The sequence below is a fragment of the Ornithorhynchus anatinus genome, chromosome 16 (genome assembly GCF_004115215.2).
Source record: "Ornithorhynchus anatinus isolate Pmale09 chromosome 16, mOrnAna1.pri.v4, whole genome shotgun sequence".
Classification (NCBI taxonomy): Eukaryota; Metazoa; Chordata; class Mammalia; order Monotremata; family Ornithorhynchidae; genus Ornithorhynchus; species Ornithorhynchus anatinus.
In genome coordinates, this window is record NC_041743.1 from 6,429,777 (window position 1) to 6,452,063 (window position 22,287).

General features: G+C 41.0%; 1 protein-coding gene across 4 annotated transcripts in view; it reads left to right on the top strand.

Annotated features, from left to right (window-relative positions):
- RABGAP1L (RAB GTPase activating protein 1 like) overlaps nt 1–22,287 on the top strand; it is a 409,469-nt gene that overhangs the window by 60,064 nt on the left and 327,118 nt on the right. For all 4 annotated transcript variants that reach the window (XM_029080877.1, XM_029080879.2, XM_029080878.1 and 1 more), the window contains 4 exons: nt 1,246–1,420; nt 2,766–2,923; nt 7,049–7,159; nt 21,610–21,676. In XM_029080877.1, the coding sequence (XP_028936710.1) occupies nt 1,246–1,420; nt 2,766–2,923; nt 7,049–7,159; nt 21,610–21,676 (511 nt within the window). The remainder of the gene's footprint in view (nt 1–1,245; nt 1,421–2,765; nt 2,924–7,048; nt 7,160–21,609; nt 21,677–22,287) is intronic.

Consider the following 22,287-nt stretch of genomic DNA (forward strand, 5'->3'; position numbering starts at 1 on the left):
GTTATATTATCTGTTTTCTTTTTTCTGTTTTACTGAAATTAATGTTTTGTTGACTTTTATCCATAAGGTACTGTAAATAAAAAGGAAGTACAGAATATTTTCAAAGAGTCTACTTGTCCCAGTTTACTCAGTGCTCAACCAGTGTAGCTTATCACATTGGGAAAACGGGTGTTTTCTCTTGTCACCTGCTTCATATGCTTAAGCTATCAGCACCACAAGGGGGCTGGTTTGGTTATGGTAAATGTTATTGTGTACATGTGGATGGAGGTATGTGTGTCTAGTGAGATGTCTTTGAGGGTGGTTTGGATGGCGAAGAGACCTGGATGAGAAGATGGGAGTGTGTGAGAGGAAGGTAGCTGATGGCAGAAAGCAGGGAGGCAATTTAGGTGAAAACCTGAGCCCGAAGAATACATTTCCTACCAAAAGGCTGCCAATTACAGAATGCCTTTGTTGGCCCTCAGGTTGCTCTGGCCCCGTGGGGTTCTTCCCACTGGGGATTGCCCCTGACTTGGCCAAACTTTTCTGGGCCACAACGGATTAGCCATTCATCATTCTGACCCAACCCTCTGGATTTGGAGACATGGGAATCAGGGAAAGGGGCAAGATTTACCTGGGCTTTTACCCAGGTGAGTTGGCTTTTTCGTGGTGCTGTGATGCCTGAACTCTGCAATTCAGGATTTTAAAAAACAATAAAATAGATGTAGGGTAATCGGCAGTAGCGAAAATGGTAAGAAGTGAGGAAAGGGCTTCCTACTGATACTTTAGGAAAATTCAAAGAAGCTTGCTGTTGATGTAGAGGCTAATTTTTTTATTTGGCAAAGGTGAGAAAATTATGCACTTAGATTGGGTGAGATTATTTTTTTTTTGGTAGGGGGGCATCAGGCTGAATTAGTGTAGTGAATAGAAATGGCAAAATATTAAGAGGTGAAACATAAAAGTGTGGACTGCTCAGATTTAAGGAACAAAGGATTTTCATATATGAATACTGACAATTAAACTTCAAGTTAGTTGTGATGCATCAATCAGTAGATATTTGGGAAATGACCCATCAAGAAAAACCTTGAAAAAATGTCTACCTACCATTAATGACTTTTTAAAGAGCAATTCGAAATTATTATCTTAATTTTCAGTATTTAAGGCAACTCTTTTCAATATGCATCCTTCACACTATTATAGCAACCTTTATCCCCTAGTTCCATTTGTTTCCAAATGTTAATTACTTTTCACATTTATTTTATTCTTCAGAATAATAGACCAATCTGGCAATATAGAGATTGCCTCTTTTCCAATCTACAAGGTGTTGTTCTGTGCACGTGGACACGATGGGACGTTGGAAGCTGATTGCTTTGCATTTACCGAGAGCTCCCAAGGGACAGAAGAATTTCAGATACATGTTTTTTCCTGTGAGATTCAAGAGGCGGTAAGTATAAATACCTAGTGGTCTTCTATTTCGGCATACCTGATGTTGACTTTCAGGGCCATGCTCTTCCCACTAGGCCACGCTACTTCTCGTGCTGCTCAGATCCTCGCCAGAGTCTTCCTAAATTGACTGCTGAAAGTGTCATTGACTGTATTCTACTTTCCTACGTGAAGGCTCAGATGCTCTAGAATGCAGTGTAACTTGTTATATAATCATAGTAAAGTTATTTATTGAGCACCTACTGTGTGCAAAGCATTGTACTAAATGCTTGGGAAAATACAACAGAAGCACAAGACTTGAAGATAAATAAAGGTAATTGGAATTCAGAAATTCGACTTCCCGATGGGGTTCTCATTCATTCATTCAATAGTATTTATTGAGCGCTTACTATGTGCAGAGCACTGTACTAAGTGCTTGGGATGAACAAGTCGGCAACAGATAGAGACAGTCCCTGCCGTTTGACGGGCTTTCAGTCTAATCGGGTTCTCCATCGTGTACAAGTTAATACAAACCAGATGTGTTTTGAAATGGATTTTTTACCCACTCTTGCTGAAGACTATTACCTAAAACTCCTTTCCCTGCAGAGGAGGGAATAGATATCACTTGGGAGATTTATATGTAGAGGTCAGGGCCGTGGAGAGCAATAGAGTTATATATGTTTTAATTCCCTCTAGGATCAATGTTAGGCACTTTTCTTCTCCGGACACATTTGTAATAAAATGAAGCAGAGAAATAGCTAACTAGTGAGATAAACTCTCAGCTGTTCAGATACATGTGGTATGTTGTTTGATTTTTGCCCGAACTCGGGGTTCTGGTTTGGACATTGTTGGTTGGAGAAAACCTGCCCCATTAAAAGGGAGTAGGCAGTTTCAATTTCAAATCCAGTAGTCCTTTTTAAGAGGCTTTTCAAAGCGTGGAAAGCATGAGGGGAGGGAGTTAGTTGCAACCCAATATGCTGGAAAGCCTTAGAAAGGCTTCTGTTCTGAATCAGAGGTGGACCTGGGAGAGAGGCCAGAAGGCCAGACTTATTTTCTCTTGATCGGTTTACCAGAGACTTGGATCCTTCCTAGGAGTTGATCCCTTGAGAAGGTGGGTTCCCAGGCAAAAGGAAAACAGTATTCTCGTGATGGACCATCCACCTCAGGTTTAGTTACTTTACACGAGACCACCCTCCCAGAAGCAGAAATACGCTGCAATTCCCAGATATCATGGTGAAATGGAAAGGGAAATGTGGGATACTCTTGGGTCACTTGTCGCCTATGATAGTATGAAAGGGAGAGAAACAGGAATGATGCAGACAGAAAGTAAGACAGTTGCCTAATGTGTGTGTTTTTTCTTGATTTAGGTCAGCAGAATTCTTTATAGCTTCCATACTGCATTTAAACGTTCTTCCAAACCAGTGCCCGATGTTAAGGATTCAGTTCTTCCCACCCCGGACAGTGATGTATTCACTTTCAGGGTCTCTTTAGAGGTTAAAGAAGATGATGGAAAAGGAAATTTTAGGTAAGTCACCTAGACACCTGGGGGGAAATAACCCTTGTGCACCAAAATTATGAGTCTGATTAATGTGCTGGATGTTCTGAAAGATAAAGGAATTTGGGGCAAACATCCTAGGATGGTTAAAGAAATATGTGTTTATGATGAAAAGGTTATATTTTCTTAGTGTTATGAATATCTTTGCTTCTTGCTTTGGTGTCTCATGATCTTTGTAAGGCCATTTTTGGGAAAGAAACCTATAATAATAATAATAATAATAATGTTGGTATTTGTTAAGCGCTTACTATGTGCCGAGCACTGTTCGAAGCGCTGGGGTAGACATAGGGGAATCAGGTTGTCCCACGTGGGGCTCACAGTCTTAATCCCCATTTTACAGATGAGTGAACTGAGGCACAGAGAAGTTAAGTGACTTGCCCACAGTCACACAGCCGACAAGTGGCAGAGCTGGGATTTGAACTCATGAGCCCTGACTCCAAAGCCCATGCTCTTTCCACTGAGCCACGCTGCTTCTCCATAAGAAAACACAGGTTCTTATGGAAAGGTTTCATCTGATTTGAATCTGTGTCATATAGCCTAAACAAAAGTAAAAATGTACTTAGAAGAATTTTAGAAGCAAACAGCCTTTATCCTTGCAAAAGCAATGAAAGCCCATATAAATTTCTGTGACACAAATCAAACTTCACTGACAAGTGGTAAATAAAATGGGGCTGGGGTGGTGGAGGTGGAATAGAAGATATACCAGTACAAATTTTTGAAATAGTGGGAAAAAGGTATAATCTTTGAACCCATTTTCTTGTTGGAGAGGGTTAAAATTATGAGGGCATTCTGCCACATAATGTTAATGACAGTGTGAAATGCCTCTGAGATTGGTATAAGAAGTGACGAGTAAAATTACATTTAATATGTTGCACAAGGTGTGAGCTGAAGGAAGCAGAGAGGAGAGGAGTCTGCCAATGTTGAAAAATCAGATTTTTCAAAGTAATTCAGAATGTATTTCAGTCAATTAATGGTATTCACTGAAAGCCTACTGTGTGCAGAGCACTGTACTTACTATACAGGAGAATTGATAGACGTGTCCTTAAGCGAGTTTGTTGTCAGAAGGAGAGCTGAAAATTAATGCAAATAAATAAATTACTCTTACCATGTTAGCATGGACCACATTTCTTGGTGTGTGTTTAGGGGTATACATTTATAGTTACCCTCTTGTATTCAAAGAAAATGTCACTGGTGAAATTTATGCTCCGTGTGACTGATAAACCTGAGAAATTCCACTGTCAGAAGGATTTGCACTTGAGGTTAATAATAATAATAATGTTGGTATTTGTTAAGCCCTTGCTATGTGCCGAGCACTGTTCTAAGCGCTGGGGTAGACATAGGGGAATCAGGTTGTCCCACGTGGGGCTCACAGTCTTAATCCCCATTTTACAGATGAGGGAACTGAGGCACGGAGAAGTTAAGTGACTTGCCCACAGTCACACAGCCGACAAGTGGCAGAGCTGGGATTTGAACTCATGAGCCCTGACTCCAAAGCCCGTGCTCTTTCCACTGAGCCACGCTGAGGTTGTTTTTCAGTAGTGGCAATGGTTTGCACTGAGTCATCCATACTCTCAAATTTTCTAGGTAGGATATATTTGACAAAAAATTTCTTAACTTCTTTTAAAACATTATTAAATCTCCAGAATTTGTTAGATAAGGAACAGAAGAGGAAATCTGCAGGCTAGATGATTTGGTAATTGGTTGTAAAGAGTGTAACCAATAGAGAACAGGGAGTTGCCGAATTCAAAACTAACAAGATCAGGATTTAAGTGCAGATTTGATAACGAAGAAATGTATTTGGTAATTCATAGTTATCTCTCAATTTTTATTGGGGTTTTCTGTGGCCTCAAGTTTTGGATATACCCCAAATAGGAATACTCCCCCTGGCATAAACTGGGGTTGGGAGTTATGCTACTTAAGCCATTTTGCAAGCGTGATCATATGACTGAGTATAGGTGCTCTGTGGGTCTTTAGGGTGAAGAAAACTAGGGCTGCAAGAGTCAATGAGAAGTTTTTATCCCACCTCTTCTCTGCAGGCAGGTAGTGAGCCAAGCCTCCAGGACAGAGCTCTGTCAATTCCTTCTTAAGGATTTTCAAGAACGAAACCTCTTTGGGTGGCTTGTAATTGTGTCTTATTACCTTCACAGGCAGGGCATTCTTTATTCCCAACCGAGATAATAATAATAATGATATTTGTTAAGCGCTTACTATGTGCCAAGCACTATTCTAAGCGCTGGGGTAGATACAAGATAATCAGGTTGTCCCACTTGGGGTTCATAGTTTTAATCCCCATTTTACAGATGAGGTAACTGAGGCACAGAGAAATGAAGTAACTTACCCAAGGTCACACAGCAGACAGGTGGCAGAGCCGGGATTAGAACGCACGTCCTCTGACTCCCAAGCCCGTGCACTTTCCACTAAGCCACACTGCTTCTCTAACAGATGAATAGATCTCTTCTGTTCATTGATAGGAGATGATAATGATGTGGTTTATATGTGAGGGCAGGTGAGTTGGCTCAGAAGAGAAAGGACAAATGGGCATGTGTGAGGGAAGATGAGTGCAGGCAAGTGAGGAGGGCAGTGGAGGCCTTGAAGCCTTTGTTGGAAGTTGTTGGCAGCTGGGAGCCACTATAGGCTGTTGAGCTAGGGGCATGGTTAGCAGGTGAGGAGAGTGAACCTTTAAATCAGTGGTATTTATAGAGTGCTTATGTGTACAGCACTGTGCTAAGCACTTGGGAAAGTTCAGTACAAGAGAGTTGATAGACACATTCCTGTATAGTTCATCATAGGACAGGAGACTGTATGACTTAAGGACAAAGTAAAGTGTGTCCAGCCCGCACACTCCTCTGCTCTGGTGCCGCTAACCTCCTCACTGTATCCCGCCATCGACCCCTGGCCCACGTCCTACCTATGGCCTGGAATGCCCTCCCTCCTCACATCTGCCAAACCATCACTCTTCCCCTCTTCAAAGCCCTACTGAAGACTCACCTTCTTCAAGAGGCCTCTCCAGACTGAGCCCCCCTTTTCCTCTGCTCCTCCTCCCTTCCCCATCACCCCGACTCCCTCCCTCTGCTCTACCCCCATCCCTGCCCCACAGCACTTGTGTATATATGTCCATATTTATTATCCTATTCATTTTATTAATGATGTGTATATATCTATAATTCTATTTATATTGATGCTATTGATGCCTGTCTACTCGTTTTGTTTTATTGTCCGTCTTTCCCCTTCTAGACTGTGAGCCCGTTGTTGGTTAGGGATTGTCTCTGTTGCCGAATTGTACTTTCCAAGCACTTAGTACAGTTCTCTGCACACAGTAAGCACATAATAAATACAATAGAATGAATGAACGAATGAAATAAAGGGAATATCATTCCCCTCCATTGTAGTGATTATTGGGAGAGCAGTGAGTCAAGAACCAATTTTAAATGATGCCTGCATTTTCCAATAAGGAGATATGACAAAATTTTGACCTACATTGTGTCTTGTGTACATAGAGCCAGCAAGGTGGCAGGGTTTATTTGCAGATTCACAGAACTTTGGTAAAAAATGAGCATGGAGCTCTGCACATTCATGCAGTCCTGCTCTAAGGCTTCCACCTGACTCCATCAATCTGTTTTTGCACATTTGGTGAATCTATAAAAATGAATGCATAATCTGTTGCACTTTTTAAATTTGACAGTTTCTCCATATATATGTGTGAAGGACACTTTAAAAGTAATATTTAAATTATATCTTCCTAGTATTCCCTAATATTAGCTAGTTTTGATTTGATTTTAGTCTTATTGTTTTCGATCATATCGATTTTTAGATGAGAAACATTTCAAATTTGTAAATTTGTCTGGAAAACCTTACTTTTACCATTTATATTATGAATTATATAACATGTTTATTACTAATATTTGCACTTAGCAACTACATTGTTTCATTTTAACTAGAACTGTGTTTTTCTGTACTTTTTCACTGTGCTTAGTACAGTGTTTTGTACATCCCAGAGTTCAGTGAATGTATTAATGGCAGAAAACTTTTGAAATAGATGATTTCTCTGGGTCATTTATATGGCATTCATGATTGTTATTCGTTTGGATATTTCAGCCCAGTGCCTAAGGACCGAGATAAATTTTATTTCAAAATGAAACAGGGAATTGAGAAGAAGGTTGTGATCACAGTGCAACAACTTTCCAACAAAGAATTAGCTATCGAAAGGTACGTATAATTTTCAGCACAGACATTCACTAAATGAGTGACATTAGGCACTCACTAAAGGTTGATATTTGTTTAAAGCCAGTCAAGTTGTGCCGCAACTTAGCCAACATGAGGATTGATTGATACAAGGAGGGGGCAGGGAAAGAGGGGAAACAAGGAAGGCTGACCTCAGGGGACCCTGACTTGAAAGAGGTGGCTCCTCTGCAAGTCAGGTCCACCATGCCCTTTGTCATCACCTAAACAGCAGTGTGGCCTAGTGGATGGAGTCCGGGCCTGGGTGTCAGAAAGACCTGGGGTCTAATCCCGGCTCTTCCACTTGTCTGCTGGGTGACCTGGGTGATAGAAATAACTCTGTTGGAACAGCATTTGGAATTCTAGTGCTGGAATTATCTCCACAAAAGTCGTCCTCTGAGAGGTGAAAGTTTCCAGGAGCAGAGGGAGGCCACTTTCTCTTTCCTTTCCTGGAATTGATCCTCAAAATGGTTCTCTCCCTAAAAAGATTGGAAGTCAATGTCAAACGCCATTCCCAAATAAATATGTAGAGTATCTGTTAGTAGCTGTACTCTAAGGTTCTGAATAGACTATGTTAAAGGTTCTGAGAAGGGAGAAGCAAACTTTCTCAACAGAGCAGTCTTTACATTTTGTACCTCAGTCCCATGTAGATGCCATTCTGTGTGACTGTTACTGGGTTAGAAGACTGAATAATTTCTACAGGCATTTTTTTCAGACTTGGGAAACAAAAGTGAGAAGGCATTACTTCTTGATCAACCTATGCTGGTTTAATATCACAGTGTGAAAGTTACTGCTTTTTACTTGGGAAACAGTGTTAGGCACAAAGTTGGTGCTGAGTAAGTACTATTGAGGATGATTTGGGTTTATCTACCTTTAAAGAAGTCTCTTTAAGAGGAGCTGGACTTTTCTGGACTCACGAGATTCCTGTGGGAAGTAATATTTGGATTCATAACCATATATTCTGTGGATGGTCTTTTGTTTGGATATCTGGGATCTGTGTTCACTTCTTGGCCCCAGAAAACACAGTGAAAGTTTCCTTAACTGGTTTAATTCTGCCATTAGAATGAGTTGTTAAAATGTTGCAAATGCACCGTAGTTTTCTAACTGATTTTTACAACTGCAGCTGTTTGTCCAGTATTGTAGCTGTATGGATTTAATGAGTCTCTTCCTCAAATTTCAGTTTGGATTATGAATCCAAGGCATTTTTCTTTATGAGATTTAAGATTCAATTTTATTATTTTGAGACCCCAACAATGTTGATGGACTGAAGAACCATTGCAATCTTGCGGAACAAAAAAAAGTATTGCGTGCCAATGTAAATCTCATAAATGATGATCTCGTGCTGTTAAATGTTAATAGTGTGTGGCAGAATTATTTTGGTTTGTTTCAGACTGGTTTTGCATTTTTCAAAGTTGAATGGAAGGTGCAGTGTTCTGGGATTTTAGGAAGAGGGCACCTAGGCTCAGGTGATTTTTCTATGCCTTCCTTTCCTCTGAAAAACTGAGTTGACTCTTGCCCCAGTGCTTGTCACAAGACACTGAGAAGATAAATATGTAATAACTGAAAACATTTTGGTACAGGTACTTCAATTTTCTCTTATCCAGTGGAGTTTTGAGTGTCTACCCTTAACATTCTGAATATCATTTTGACTTTCTTTGTCTAAAGTTTGGAGTTACCATTGTTTCTCTGGCTGCACATCATCTGCTGATTCCTCCTCTCTTTTGCCACCTGTGTGCTTCCTTGGGTGCCTATAATCATAGCCTCTAAAGGTAACATAGGCTAGCAATTTGTGAAAAGATAATAATAATAATAATGTTGGTATTTGTTAAGCGCTTACTATGTGCAGAGCACTGTTCTAAGCGCTGGGGTAGATACAGGGTCATCAGGTTGTCCCACGTGAGGCTCACAGTTAATCCCCATTTTACAGATGAGGTAACTGAGGCACAGAGAAGTTAAGTGACTTGCCCACAGTCCCACAGCTGACAAGTGGCAGAGCCAGGAGTCGAACTCATGACCTCTGACTCCGAAGCCCGGGCCCTTTCCACTGAGCCACAGGTCAGGGATGTTACTGTCATTTTTCTAGGCACCTGCTTAATAACTAACAGTATTAAAGGCAAGAAAATACATTTATATTCATATCTGTTACATTTGGTGGAGGCTTAGGTTGCTCATTTTTGACTGTCAAATGCCTAGAGGCTGTAAGCTCCCACTCCTTGCGAGCGGGAGTTGTGCCGCCTTATTCTGGTGTGCTCTCCTATCCACTTAATATAGTGCTCTGCAATCAATCAATGATATTTGTTTAGCAGTTACTATGTGCAGAGCACTGTTCTAAGAGCTTGGGAGAGTACAATACAAGAGAAATGAGCAGACATTTCCCCTGCCCATAAGAACTCCATAAGTACCATTGATTGATTCTTGAATTCTACCCTTTGAGACCAAATCAATCATTGTTATTTAATGGCATGTTCCGAGGGCTTATTGTGTGCAGTCGACCTTACTAAACACATGGGAGAGTACAGTACAACAGAGATGGTAGACACTTTCTCTGCCTACCAGGAGCTCATAGTATATAGCAAAGATGCAGAATCCTTGACCGTATTTATCCTGGGGGACCTTTAAGCTTTCAGGAGTCTAAATCAGCACTCAGGCGAAATTCAGTCTTGTTTTTAAAATGATGTGTTGATTTCAGTACTTTTCAATTCATTATATCAAAAAAAAAGCAAGTAAGCGCAAGCCATGTGCTTTAGATTAGCAATTCGATCCATTTAAAACTTAGTCCGTTTTCCTTAGTGAATTCTCTTTAGTAACTTTTTTAAATGACAGTGAAAATAGTCCAGCAGGTGGCAGTCTCGTCAAGAGAATTGCAAAATGTGTATAAATCTGAAAATTCAGGCTGGTAAGAGAAAGCTATTTAGGATGAAATACTAGTTATACTTAGTTCTCCCCTCCCCACCTCTTTGAAGGTGAAAATGAAAATTTAATGTTGTGTGTCAGAAGATTTAATAAAATGTTAGGTTTCATTATCGCCGCATGGACTCAAAGAGTGTAATCAATCCTTTCAATATCAATGAGCCCTCTTTCATTCTCCACTCTCTCTGCCAAAGTAACCCCAGTGGGTGACTAGGTAAGAAGGATTTTCAAGCCCTACCTCCTTACTCTGGTGAACTCCTTGATAATCTGGGTTAGATTCCTTGAAAATGTGGTTGAATGATTATATGGGGTGTGTTTTCCTAGGGACTTACCTCTTCAGATGCCTCACAGTAATATGAAATTCACACCCCTTATGTGGTAATGATAAACACCACTAAACTATTTCCTAATTTGCATTAAAGTTGCAATGTAGTACAATATAAGGCATTTAAATCAAATGTCACATTAATCTCCCTGCATGTTCATTATTAATAAGAATTGGCTCATAAAACAGCTTAGTGGATTTTGATACTAATACTTTTTTTGTCATGATTCACCATGGAAAGAAGAGATACCAAGTGCCAAGTTGAAGATGTCTAAAACAGGACATCTTGGAGTGCACAACTGTGTTCTAATGTGTCCCTAGTGAGTGCCCTAGATGTTTACCCAACTGGCAGCTTCCTAGGTTGCTGGCTGACATCTTTGCACATTCTTCCTGCCCTCCATCTCATATGGAGGCCAGCGTGGTCTAATGGATAGAGCATGGGCCTGGGAGACAGAAGGACCTGAGTTCTAATCCCTGTTCTTCCAGTGATCTGCTTTGTGACCTTGGGCAAGCCATTTCTTCTCTTTGCCTCATTTACCTCTGTAAAATGGGAATTAAGACTGTCCAACTCAGTCACCTTGTATCTACCCCAGCTCGTGGTATAGTGCCCGGCACCTAATAAGCATTTAACAAATTCCATAATCATTATCATCATCCCCAGCCCGCCAGGAGTTGGAAAAAAACCGTAAGGTTGTCCAGGCTCTGGGGACGAGGCCAGAGATTGAAGCATTATCTGTAAAACTGTAGTTCCCACACCAGGGTTACCAAGTTGAGCTCAGAAGCGAAGAAGTAGTAAATGACTCCATTTATGGTGGCCCACTTTCCCTTAATATTAGTTTGGCATGTGATCTTGAGTTTGCTTCAGGCAGAATTGGGCCAAAACCAGGACTGGTTTGTGAAAGCCCTCTTTAAGGTATACTTTTAGCCTAAATGGTTATGGTCATTATTTGTAATACTAGCAAAGTCTAATGTTTTAATCCATTGTTGTTGCCTGATATCTGGAGGAAGGTTGCCACTTATTAACCAAAAGTTCATAACAGCTGACTTCTGCAGTGGATTATTCAGCCCACATCATTCTCCTGACCCTGTAAACTCTCCCTACATTTGGATCATTTTACTGTTTATCAGCACCATTCCCAGGAGATCAGCAGGAGAAAGAAGGGGAGATTAAATTCTAATAACCCCTAAAGTTCTTGAACCCCATGTCAGTCACATCACTGTACTGATTTGGACACGCACACTTGGAGCTTCAAGAAAATTCCATCTGATTCTATGAACTTCACCATGTTGTTTGTGGTGAAGATACTTTGAATAATTTACACAGATATTCATTTCCAGATTAAAGTAGCAATTTCATTAAAAATGCTTATTTATGTCATCTTTAGTTTTCAAAAATCCATATCAAGTCTTTCTTCCATTAGTCTGAATTATGGAGAGTTGTCTGTATGAAGGCAGCGTGCTTGTTTCTCTCTTAGAAGACATCCTCTTGAAAAGGTGCAAATGAAATACAGGTGCATCATTCGAGTGGTGCAGACACAATTTTGTTTGGATATGCCAGCACCGTTTCATGCTAAAGTCTTCTAGCTGGGCAAGCTGAGTGTGAGTTTTTGCACTCTGGGAAGATATGACGCTCCGTCACCTGTAAGGAACATTGGCTGTGATTGTAGAATTGATGAGAACCAGGTTGGTGGTGGCTTTCATTCATTCATTCAATAGTATTTATTGAGCGCTTACTATGTGCAGAGCACTGTACTAAGCGCTTGGGATGAACAAGTCGGCAACAGATAGAGACAGTCCCTGCCGTTTGACGGGCTTACAGTCTAATCGGGGGAGACGGACAGACAAGAACAATGGCACTAAACAGCGTCAAGGGGAAGAACATCTCGTAAAAACAATGGCAACTAAATAGAATCAAGGCGATGTACAATTCATTAAAATAAATAGGGTAACGAAAATATATACAGTTGAGCGGACGAGTACAGTGCTGAGGGGATGGGAAGGGAGAGGTGGAGGAGCAGAGGGAAAAGGGGAAAATGAGGCTTTAGCTGCGGAGAGGTAAAGGGGGGATGGCAGAGGGAGTAGAGGGGGACGAGGAGCTCAGTCTGGGAACACCTCTTGGAGGAGGTGATTTTTAAGTAGGGTTTTGAAGAGGGAAAGAGAATCGGTTTGGCGGAGGTGAGGAGGGAGGGCGTTCCAGGACCGCGGGAGGACGTGACCCAGGGGTCGACGGCGGGATAGGCGAGACCGAGGGACGGTGAGGAGGTGGGCGGCAGAGGAGCGGAGCGTGCGGGGTGGGCGGTAGAAAGAGAGAAGGGAGGAGAGGTAGGAAGGGGCAAGGTGATGGAGAACCTCGAAGCCTAGAGTGAGGAGTTTTTGTTTGGAGCGGAGGTCGATAGGCAACCACTGGAGTTGTTTAAGAAGGGGAGTGACATGCCCAGATCGTTTCTGCAGGAAGATGAGCCGGGCAGCGGAGTGAAGAATAGACCGGAGCGGGGCGAGAGAGGAGGAAGGGAGGTCAGAGAGAAGGCTGACACAGTAGGCTTTCTGATGGAGGTAATGAAATGAACAAAAGGGTACATTGAGTCTTTCTGCATTTCAGACTGCAGACGTGGAAAAGCTGAATACAGTGAGAGTGGAAGTCTTCAACATTCTCTTTGCCCCACTCTGGTCTCCCCTGCTGCCAGTCTCTTGCTCACACCATCCTTCCCACCAGGAATACTCTCCCCCTTCACAACCAGCAAAACACTGCTCTCCCCATTTTCAGAGCCCTTCTAAAATCACATATGCTCTAGATCTACCCCAATTAATTTATAATTCCCACCACTTTTTATAGCCCATACTGCCACTTTATCTCTTCGGAACCACTTACTCCCCGAAGTATATTCAACGCCTCCTCCGTCCTCGCCTTAGAACTTTTCTATCTTCATACACTCTTCACATCTGTAATTTATTTTATCATCTGTCATCTCCCCCATCTGAACCCCCAAACCTGGACTGTAAACTCTTTGGGGTCAGGGGATCATATGTACTAACCCTATTGTAGTCTTTCAAGTGCTTAGTACAGTGCTCTGTGTATTGGTAGAGCAGTACATTCTTTTGATTGATTTGATTATGGGCTCAAGGGAATTCTGGGGATGACAAAATGAAAAAGTAGAGAGTTCCTGCTGACATGATTATCTAAGGTTTCCTGACAAATTGTTGAGATACTCTAGAAGAAATATTTCTCCAAGGGACTTCAACAGCCAAGGAACCATCCTTCCTGAAATGTATCTGAGTTCTCTTTCTCTCCAATCCTTGGAATCTGAAAGGAAGCCCAGGGTTACTGTGGTTCTGATCAGCTCTAAAAGTCAAATGCAAACAGGGGAACTGAGGGTTTTGAGGATAGTAGGAGATGAGTAATCCCAGGGCACCCAACACGATCTCCATTTCCTACGAGTGTGGAGGTTTTGAAACTGTTCAATCTTGAGGATTGGTAAAACTCAGTATAACAGCTTGTTTGTGGCAATTAAGCAACCCATGCGTGTCTTCTCTTTCCCTAGCTCCTCAATTTCAACTAATACATAGTGGTTGTGTTTAAAGAAGCTTAATTTAGAGACCGGAAGTACAAGAGCTAGATCTATTAGAACTGCTTACTGCACACACTTTTAAATTATTCAGCCAGTTAGAAAATCAGCACAGCTCTCACAGATGTGCTTCAGCGAGATCTGCAGCCGAGGTTATAGGTTCCAAATCTTTGCTCTGGGGGACAATGGAGCTCAGAATTTCAGGCTCTTCATGGGATACTGCTCAAGAGTACTGAACCCCTCACCCCTGAGATAATTGGCACTTACAGAGGGGGAAATCGAAGGAGTAGAAATTGCAGGCAGGTTTTCAAATGAAATACCTCAGGATGGGATAATTTAGCAGGTACCTAGCTGTCCTGTGAATCAAGAGCTCCCTCACTTGAAGAAAAATGGATTGTCCTACTCATCATTAATAAATTTTCCTCTGTGATGCAGTATCCAATGAAGATCACACTAAAGGAGATGGCTAATATTAATAAAGGCCGTATGGACCTAGAAAATATGCTTAACTGACTAATGCATCTGCCTCCTCCCTGCCTCCTGTCTCTCTCCACTTCAGTCCTGCTCGGATCATTCTTCTAAAAAAAAAAAGTTCAGTCCGTGTTTCTCCACTTCTCAAGGCACTCCAGTGGTTGCCTGTCTACCTTAGCATCAAATAGAAACTCCTTACCATTGGCTTTAAATCACTCGATCGCCTTGCCCCCTCCCATACTACCTCAGTGATTTCCTACTACAACCCAGCACATTCATTTCGTTCTTTTAACACCAATTTACTCACTGCTGACCCCTTTCCCAAATCCTCCCTCTGGCCTGGAACCTTCCCCTCCATGTACGCCAGACCATCACTCGCTCCACCTTCAGAGCTTTATTATGTCTCATCTCCAAGACACCTTCCCTGGTTCGTTCTGTAGTATGTTTTACCATTTCAGACTGTGTTCATTGGATCGCTGGATTTTACTGTTTCCTTTCAGATGTAGATTGTGAGTGTAATTTTCAACGGTTACATTAAAGATAATACTGATGGTCTTGATTAAACACTTATGCTAATTGCTGCCGGGGTAGATACATGGTTATCAGATCAGACATTTTGAACTCCTGCACCTCATTTCTTTTCATCGGCTTAGGCTTTGGGTCACCCGAGAAGGAACTGAATGAAATAGCTCACTTACTGATTGAAGATTATTTGTAATTTACAAGTATAAGTGCATACTATAATTATAAATGTGATGCCCACATTAGACACTCAATAAATGCTTTTGATGATAAGAAGAGGGAGAACTAACTACTGCTAAGTCACTAAGAACTCTACAAATAGACCATAAGAACACATCAGATTGTTCACTGTTTTGTGATACAGGGAAATTATTTTTATTATTAGTTTTCTCAAGTCAGATGTAGAGTAGTAATTTTTGTGTGTCTCTCCCCAGTAGACTTTAAGCTCTTTGAGGGCAGGGATCTGGTATACTGCATGACCTTGGGCAAGTCACTTCACTTCTCTGGGCCTCAGAGAACTTGTCTATAAAATGGGGAATAAGCCTATGAGACCTATGTAGGACGTGAACTGTGTCCAACCAGGTTAGGTAGTATCTACCCCAGGATTTATTAAAGAGCCTGGCACATAGTAAGTGTTCAACAAATACTCAACCCCCCCAAAACACTATTGTACTCCCCCATGTGCTGCTTTGGTGCTCTGTACAGGGAAGGCACTCAAATGCTATTGATTGATTGATTGGTGTGATCAGGATTAATGTTCTACCAACTCACGCTTCTTTGTTTAGGCAGAATTTTCATTTTCACTTCATGGTTGCTGAGAAAATGGGCCCTTTAGCAGGGTATGTTTTGTTTTGGGGAAAATATATTAAGAGGATTCAGTTGATACCCTTATTTGAGTCTGCCATTCTAGCTAATGATACTTTCTCTTTTTATGGGCAGAGTGGTGCTGCTGTTTCTTTTGTTCCCTCAATGAATGAGCTTCTGTGTTCAACCCCATTAATAATCTCAGGAAGATCAGTCAGATCAAAAAATATTTTAGTCATAATAATAAGTGTTTTTGTTTGTAGCTCAACTTGAAGTTTGCATTTCTATATTACTAAGGAGTTTGTTCCTTGACACTGATTTTGAGTGCAGTTTAATGAGTCTGTCCTTTTCCTACACTCCATTTTCATATCCTTCCCTCATGATGATTAGTTTGTTCTTTCACCATTTCTATACAGTGAATGTTGTTCTTTCATCTGATTTGATCAGAGTTTCTATCTGTCACTCTAAGTAGTATTGTGTTGCTAAGGATGCTTGTATTTGCTGATATCTAATGCAATTGCCATTTTCTCATGTTAAAAAAAATTAGCAAAGTGAATACAGAAAAATGGCATTTTGGTATTCCTTGTTTTCTGGCCCAGGATTCAATTTTAACCTACCATTTCAAATCTTGAGTCTGGGTTTATAGTGTACATGGATTTCTAGAAATGTATATCATGTGGTTTTACTCTACCATGAATTTTCCAGGTCCCATTTTCTGAACCTGGGTTGGTTGCCCTCCAGCAGAATCTAGGTAGCCCTTCCTCTCTTACACCCTCAATTTTTGATCAGGATCCAGGTAAAAAGTAGCCCTTCTAGATCAGACATTGGAGTTGGAAAGGCAGAAGGGATTTCTGGGCCCTATTTCTGATGTTGGAGTTAGGGTCCAGATGGGTTGGAACCCAGGGGACGTATGTTCCCTGAAGCACACCTGTGATATTGCTAATGATAAAATAAAGATGTTTGCTCAGAGGTTGATCTGGGTCTCATGAGCTCATTGATTAGGTAGGTACCTTTCAGGATGCCAGAGAGGATTAGAATTGCTGTGAAGAGCTTCAGGAATCCCCGGGACGGTAAGAGCAGCAAGCAGTGGGAATGCAAGTCAGGGTTTTGCCTCAAGAAGCAATACGTCTTGCTTCAGAAGTTGATAGTTTTTCATTTTCCTCTTTTATATTTTGGATGTGGGACCCCGCGTTATTCCTCATATTAAACAAAAGACATAACAGTGTTTCTTGATCTGTCTTGTCATTTTTGGCAACTGACTGATTTTTATATGGGGAAAATGATCTATAACTATATTTCAGTAGAGTTTTTGAGTGCTTTCTGTGTGAAATATAAGAAGCATAATCCAAAATTCTATTATTGTGTAGAATATTGTTCTGACAAATAAGAAGGTGTTTCTTCTTAAATCTAAAGCATTCCTGCACTCATCAGTCATCTCTGTCTCCCCCTCCTTTGTTCTGGTTTTAGGTATTTAGAACATTTTTCAAGACTCATGGCCTGCCTTTGTTTAATTGCAGCTGAGATACATTAGAAAGCACTTTGAGGAGCCTGGGGAAAAAAACAAAGGTTTAAAATAATTGAGGGAACAGAGATGTCGAGGAAAGACAGGGAGGAAAGGTAGCTGAAAAAATTTACCAACCATGAAATTTTCACCATCCTTCCCTCGCTGGAATCAATTTTGTACTTAGGCCATGAAACACTTATTATGCAACTCCTGCTCTTGGCATTTGCTCAATGAGAATGAATCTAGAGGCATATTATCATATTCTCTTATGTAAATGTCAGCCATTAATATGGAATGAAACAAACTCCCACAGAATCTATGGAACTAAATTACAGTTAACAGTTTCCACTAGTATTCTGCCTAAATATTAGCCAGCCTGCCCAAACTTTTTAGGTGCCAAGGGCTGGCAGGTGGCCTCTATTTACAAAACCAGTCAAAGATATTTTCTGAGGAATAGAAATTCTTGAAAATTGGAAGTAGAACTGATTGGCAGGAAATCAAAAAGAGAAAGGGCAGGGGAAGAGGGAGAAGAAATTGAAGGGAAGAAAACTCAAAGAAGAAAAGTGGTGCAGAAACCAAATTAGATATGGTGAGAGGAGGACACCTGGAAGGAGGAAAAGCAATAAAGCAAAGTGATTTGACTGTAAAAATAGACAAACTGCAGGAAGATAGGGAAGAAGACTGATGGCCATCAGAAAGATGAGTAGAGTGAAATGAGGAGAGAGCAGGTGCCCAAGATGGAAAGGTTTTTGGACTCAAAAAGTGAAATATCTGGACATAGAGCTACTCTGGGGTCAGGAGATGAGGCATCTCATGGCCCTTGTCCAGCATGCTGCTTTGGTTCATCATCAATTCTGTTTAAATTATGGCTTAGGTGGTATCACTGCCACAGAGTTACCCAACTGGTGGTTTAAAAGAGAAGGCCGGAGAAGCCTCTTGGGGATCTCCTATACTGCTTGCTTCCCCATCTCCTTGCTTCCTAACTTTTGTTGTGTTTCGAGCTGTCAGTGTAATATCCAGGGAGTTGTATAAAGATGGGATTGGAACTACATTTAGACAAATCCTGGGGGGGCAGCCAAAGAGCTGCAAGCAGATCGAACCATAGTTTGACTGCCCGCGTTATATCATCAGTTCCCTCGGTCATCGAGTACAGAACAACCTGGCATGATCTCAGCTAGATGACATTACTTACCTCTTGGACAAGTGACTTCCTCTTTCAACACTATGCATTCTCAGCCCGGATACAGGCTCTATGCTATTGCAACAGCTCTCAAAAGAAATTGCAAGTCAAACCCAGGAACCGAGTTGCTTATTTAATTTTTTCAGGCAGTTTCCCAATACCAAATTACTGCTCATTCCCATGTTTCTTCTTCCTTAATTCAGCTATTGACTTTGTTCTCGATACCAAACTGGCACGAAGTGGGATTTAAAGCTTTAATTACAGCCCAACCCAGCAGCCTACTTAGACTCAGTCTTGTTTTCATTCTTGGGAGAGCACTTACTGTTTTTTGTGAATAATTTTTATCTGTTGGTCCTATGAGCCCTTTTCCTCTTTAGTTTTTCTTCCCTTTTATTTATTCTTCCTCTTCCCTGTCCTGTCTCTCTTTGATTTCCTGCCAATCAGCTATACTTCCAAGCCCCAGCCCAAGGTTGTTGAATTCAGGGAAATTTTTGTTTGAAATGATACTCCTGACGTTGAGATCTTTTTGGTGTTTTGTGGTTGTGGTGGAAAGGAATTGTGTGTAACTGTGGCTTCATTCCACCTTAAGAGCTTGGAAAGCTCATCCTTTGCTCGCCTGATAGGTTTGCCCCTCGCAGTGGCTGTGCTGATTTCAAACCTGCCTTTCTATTTCCTGGCCTTTCCGAAGGCTATGCTTAAAGAGAGCAAACGCTTTTCCTGACTGTTGCATGCCAGCCAGTTCTGGATGTTGAAGGGAATACAATACAAAAGGTGGAGACAGTGGTGCCAGGCACAAAAGAAAAGAAACACTTGAACGAGATCAAAACCTGAAATGTGGAGAGTTACAGCACATCACCTCTAAAGGAATGAAAGTAAGAGGGCAGAGGAGCAGCCCCGGCGGCTGTGTAACCAGTGCTGCCTGTCCCACGGCTTTCGGCAGCCCCATTTTACCGAGTAGCTAGTGAATCCCCGGCGGTTTATGTTGTGGTACCGTAGTGGGATGTAAAGTGCATCTGGTGGTCATTTAGGATTTTCCAGTGCCAAGCTTTCCCTCTGGTCCTGTTTGCCTGCTCCAAGTACCACCAGGTGGAAGCAGTTCCTGATTTCATCATCGAAATGAAATAATTTGGAATCTCGGTTTTGATAAAGATAGATTTTTACCAGCTTTTTTCAGCAGTGTCTTATTTGTATAAATACCAGGTCTTGTGGCATTGTCCACCCAATCTCCCAGGTCATTTCTTAATGGATTCTACCAATTTCCTTCTCTCAGAAAAGCAATAAATAGGAAGGACAATCTACTTTAATAAAATGGGACTGAAAGCAAATTTTCATCACAATAACTAAGTCTTTTTATATAAAAACAGGCAAAGAGCACCACACCGTAATAGGGTGATTAAAAATAGCTGTTTAATGAAAATGCAAATATAAACCTAGCCAACCTACTTTTGTAATTTTGACATACCAGTGTTGTTATGCTAAAAATACATGGTCATCACCATCTTTTCATTGAATTTAAAGTCCAAAGTCCAAAATAAAGACACACTGGAGAGAGATCCACAGACCTGTACCCATGTTTAATCTACACACCTTCATCATGCTCATACATAGAAATTATTTTCCCACACCTAATAATTGTGATAGTTGTTAAAGCACTTACTCTATGCTAAACACTGGGGTAGGTACAAGGTAATCCTGTCAGGCATTGTCCCAGCCCCACATGGGTCCCACAGTCTAAGTAGGAAGGAGAATAGGTACTCTATCCCCATTTTACAGGTGAGGATACTGAGGCCCAGAGCAGTTGAGCGAGTTGTTCAAGGTCCCCGAGCAGGCAGATGGTGGAGCTGGGATTAGATGCCGAGGTCTGTTTGCTTTCCAGTAGGCCATACTTCAGAAAAACCACATCTACGTGGGATCACAAATGCGGAACATAGAAACCCAAATACACAGCACATGACCACTAGAATTAAAAACCAGAGAGAGCAGTAGAGGAGGAAGAATGAGACATACATTGCCTAATTTAGAAGACTAGGTATTTTGCTAGTAAATTGATAGTAATTACTTTGACACATTGTAGTTTGAATTAAAATAATTAGAATCTTTTCTTAACACTTTGTCCGTACACATACAAAAGTCTTCTCTACAGACACAGGTTTTTTTTTTCATACTTATTTTCAAAGTCTTATTTTGAGACGTAGCATGCCGTAGTGGAAAGAGCCCAGGCCTGGGAGTCAGGAGGACCTGGGTTCTAATCTAGGCTTTGCCTCTTGTCTACTGTGTGACCTTGAGCATGTCACTTAACTTACCTTTGCCTCAGTTACCTTATTTGTAAAATCGGGATTAAAACTGATTGTGGAAGCAGTGTGGCTCAGTGGAAAGAGCATGGGCTTTGGAGTCAGAGGTCATGAGTTCGAATCCTAGCTCTAGCTCCTAGTTAAGTCACTTAACTTCTCTGTGCCTCAGTTACCTCAACTGTAAAATGGGGATTAAGACTGTGAGCCCCACGTGGGACAACCTGATTCCCCTGTGTCTACCCCAGCGCTTAGAACAGTGCTCGGCACATAGTAAGCGCTTAACAAATGCCAACATTAGTATTATTATGTGGAACAGGAACTGTGACCAACCTGAGTAGCTTGTATCTACTCCAGCGCTTATTACAGTGCTTGACACAGTGAGCGCTTAACAGACACCATAAAAAAGTCTTCTTGCTTGGAGAAGAGTGGAGTTAGAAATAAATCTAAAAATACCATTAACTCTCAATTCTATCAGGGTGAAATTTATAGCCTTCTTTCTGATTATCTCTCCTTTCGATCTGTAATTAGACCAGTTTTGGAATGCTGTCTGGTAGATGACTTTATTTTGACTGTATTACTACTATAATTTGCATCTTTTTAAAGGGGAAGTAATGGTTGATCCTTGAAGCCATTTTTGTTAATCATTACTTCAGTATTTAAAAAAATATTTAAATTAAGAGCTGTGGGAGGGCATAGTGCGAAGGGATAGTAAATGAATTCAAATAGCTGGTGTGCCCCACACTACCCGTGTTTCTTAAGGTGCCTGGCCTTTATAATAATTCAGCCAGACTAGGTACGATATAATGAGGACACATAATTTATACTATTTGTTGACTTACCTCTGTCTCTCTTTTTTTAACATTTTTAGGTGCTTTGGAATGTTGTTAAGCCCAGGTCGAAATGTGAAGAACAGTGATATGCATTTGTTGGATATGGTAATGATTATTTTAGCCCTTTTAACAAAGTGAGGTTTCGTTATTGTTCTATACTATGAAGGAATGTGTTGAGATAACAGCATAATTAAAAAAAATTATCTTTTACATTTGAGTTTATTAACTTCATGTGGAAAACTGAGCCTGAACTTGAGAGGAAAAGGGATGGGCAAGTGCCACAGTGGAAAATATCATTGTAGGTGCGTCTCTGAAAGCTAAGGCAAAAAACCCAGTTGTTGTTGAGAAATCAACCATCTGATATTCAATCATCCCTAAACCAGTTGTCCAAAGAACAAATCATTAACCTCTAACACTTCTTTATGTAAATGTTAATTGAGGCTAACCCGTTGGCTTTGTTATTGAAATATATTGATAGTTGAAATTTGATGACTGGCCTTTAATTGTTTAGATTTTTAGGCGTTTTTGTCATACGACCTCCAAAATGCTGCAAATTGGAATCTGATATGTGACTATAAAGTTAATGTTCTCACAATGCCCATAATGCGTCTCCTGTTAGTCTTCTTGGGGAAATAAATAAGGACATGAACCAAGTAGCTCCAAAGGGAAAGGGAAGCCTTTCATTTAGAGCGCACACTGTTACCGATATGACTCAA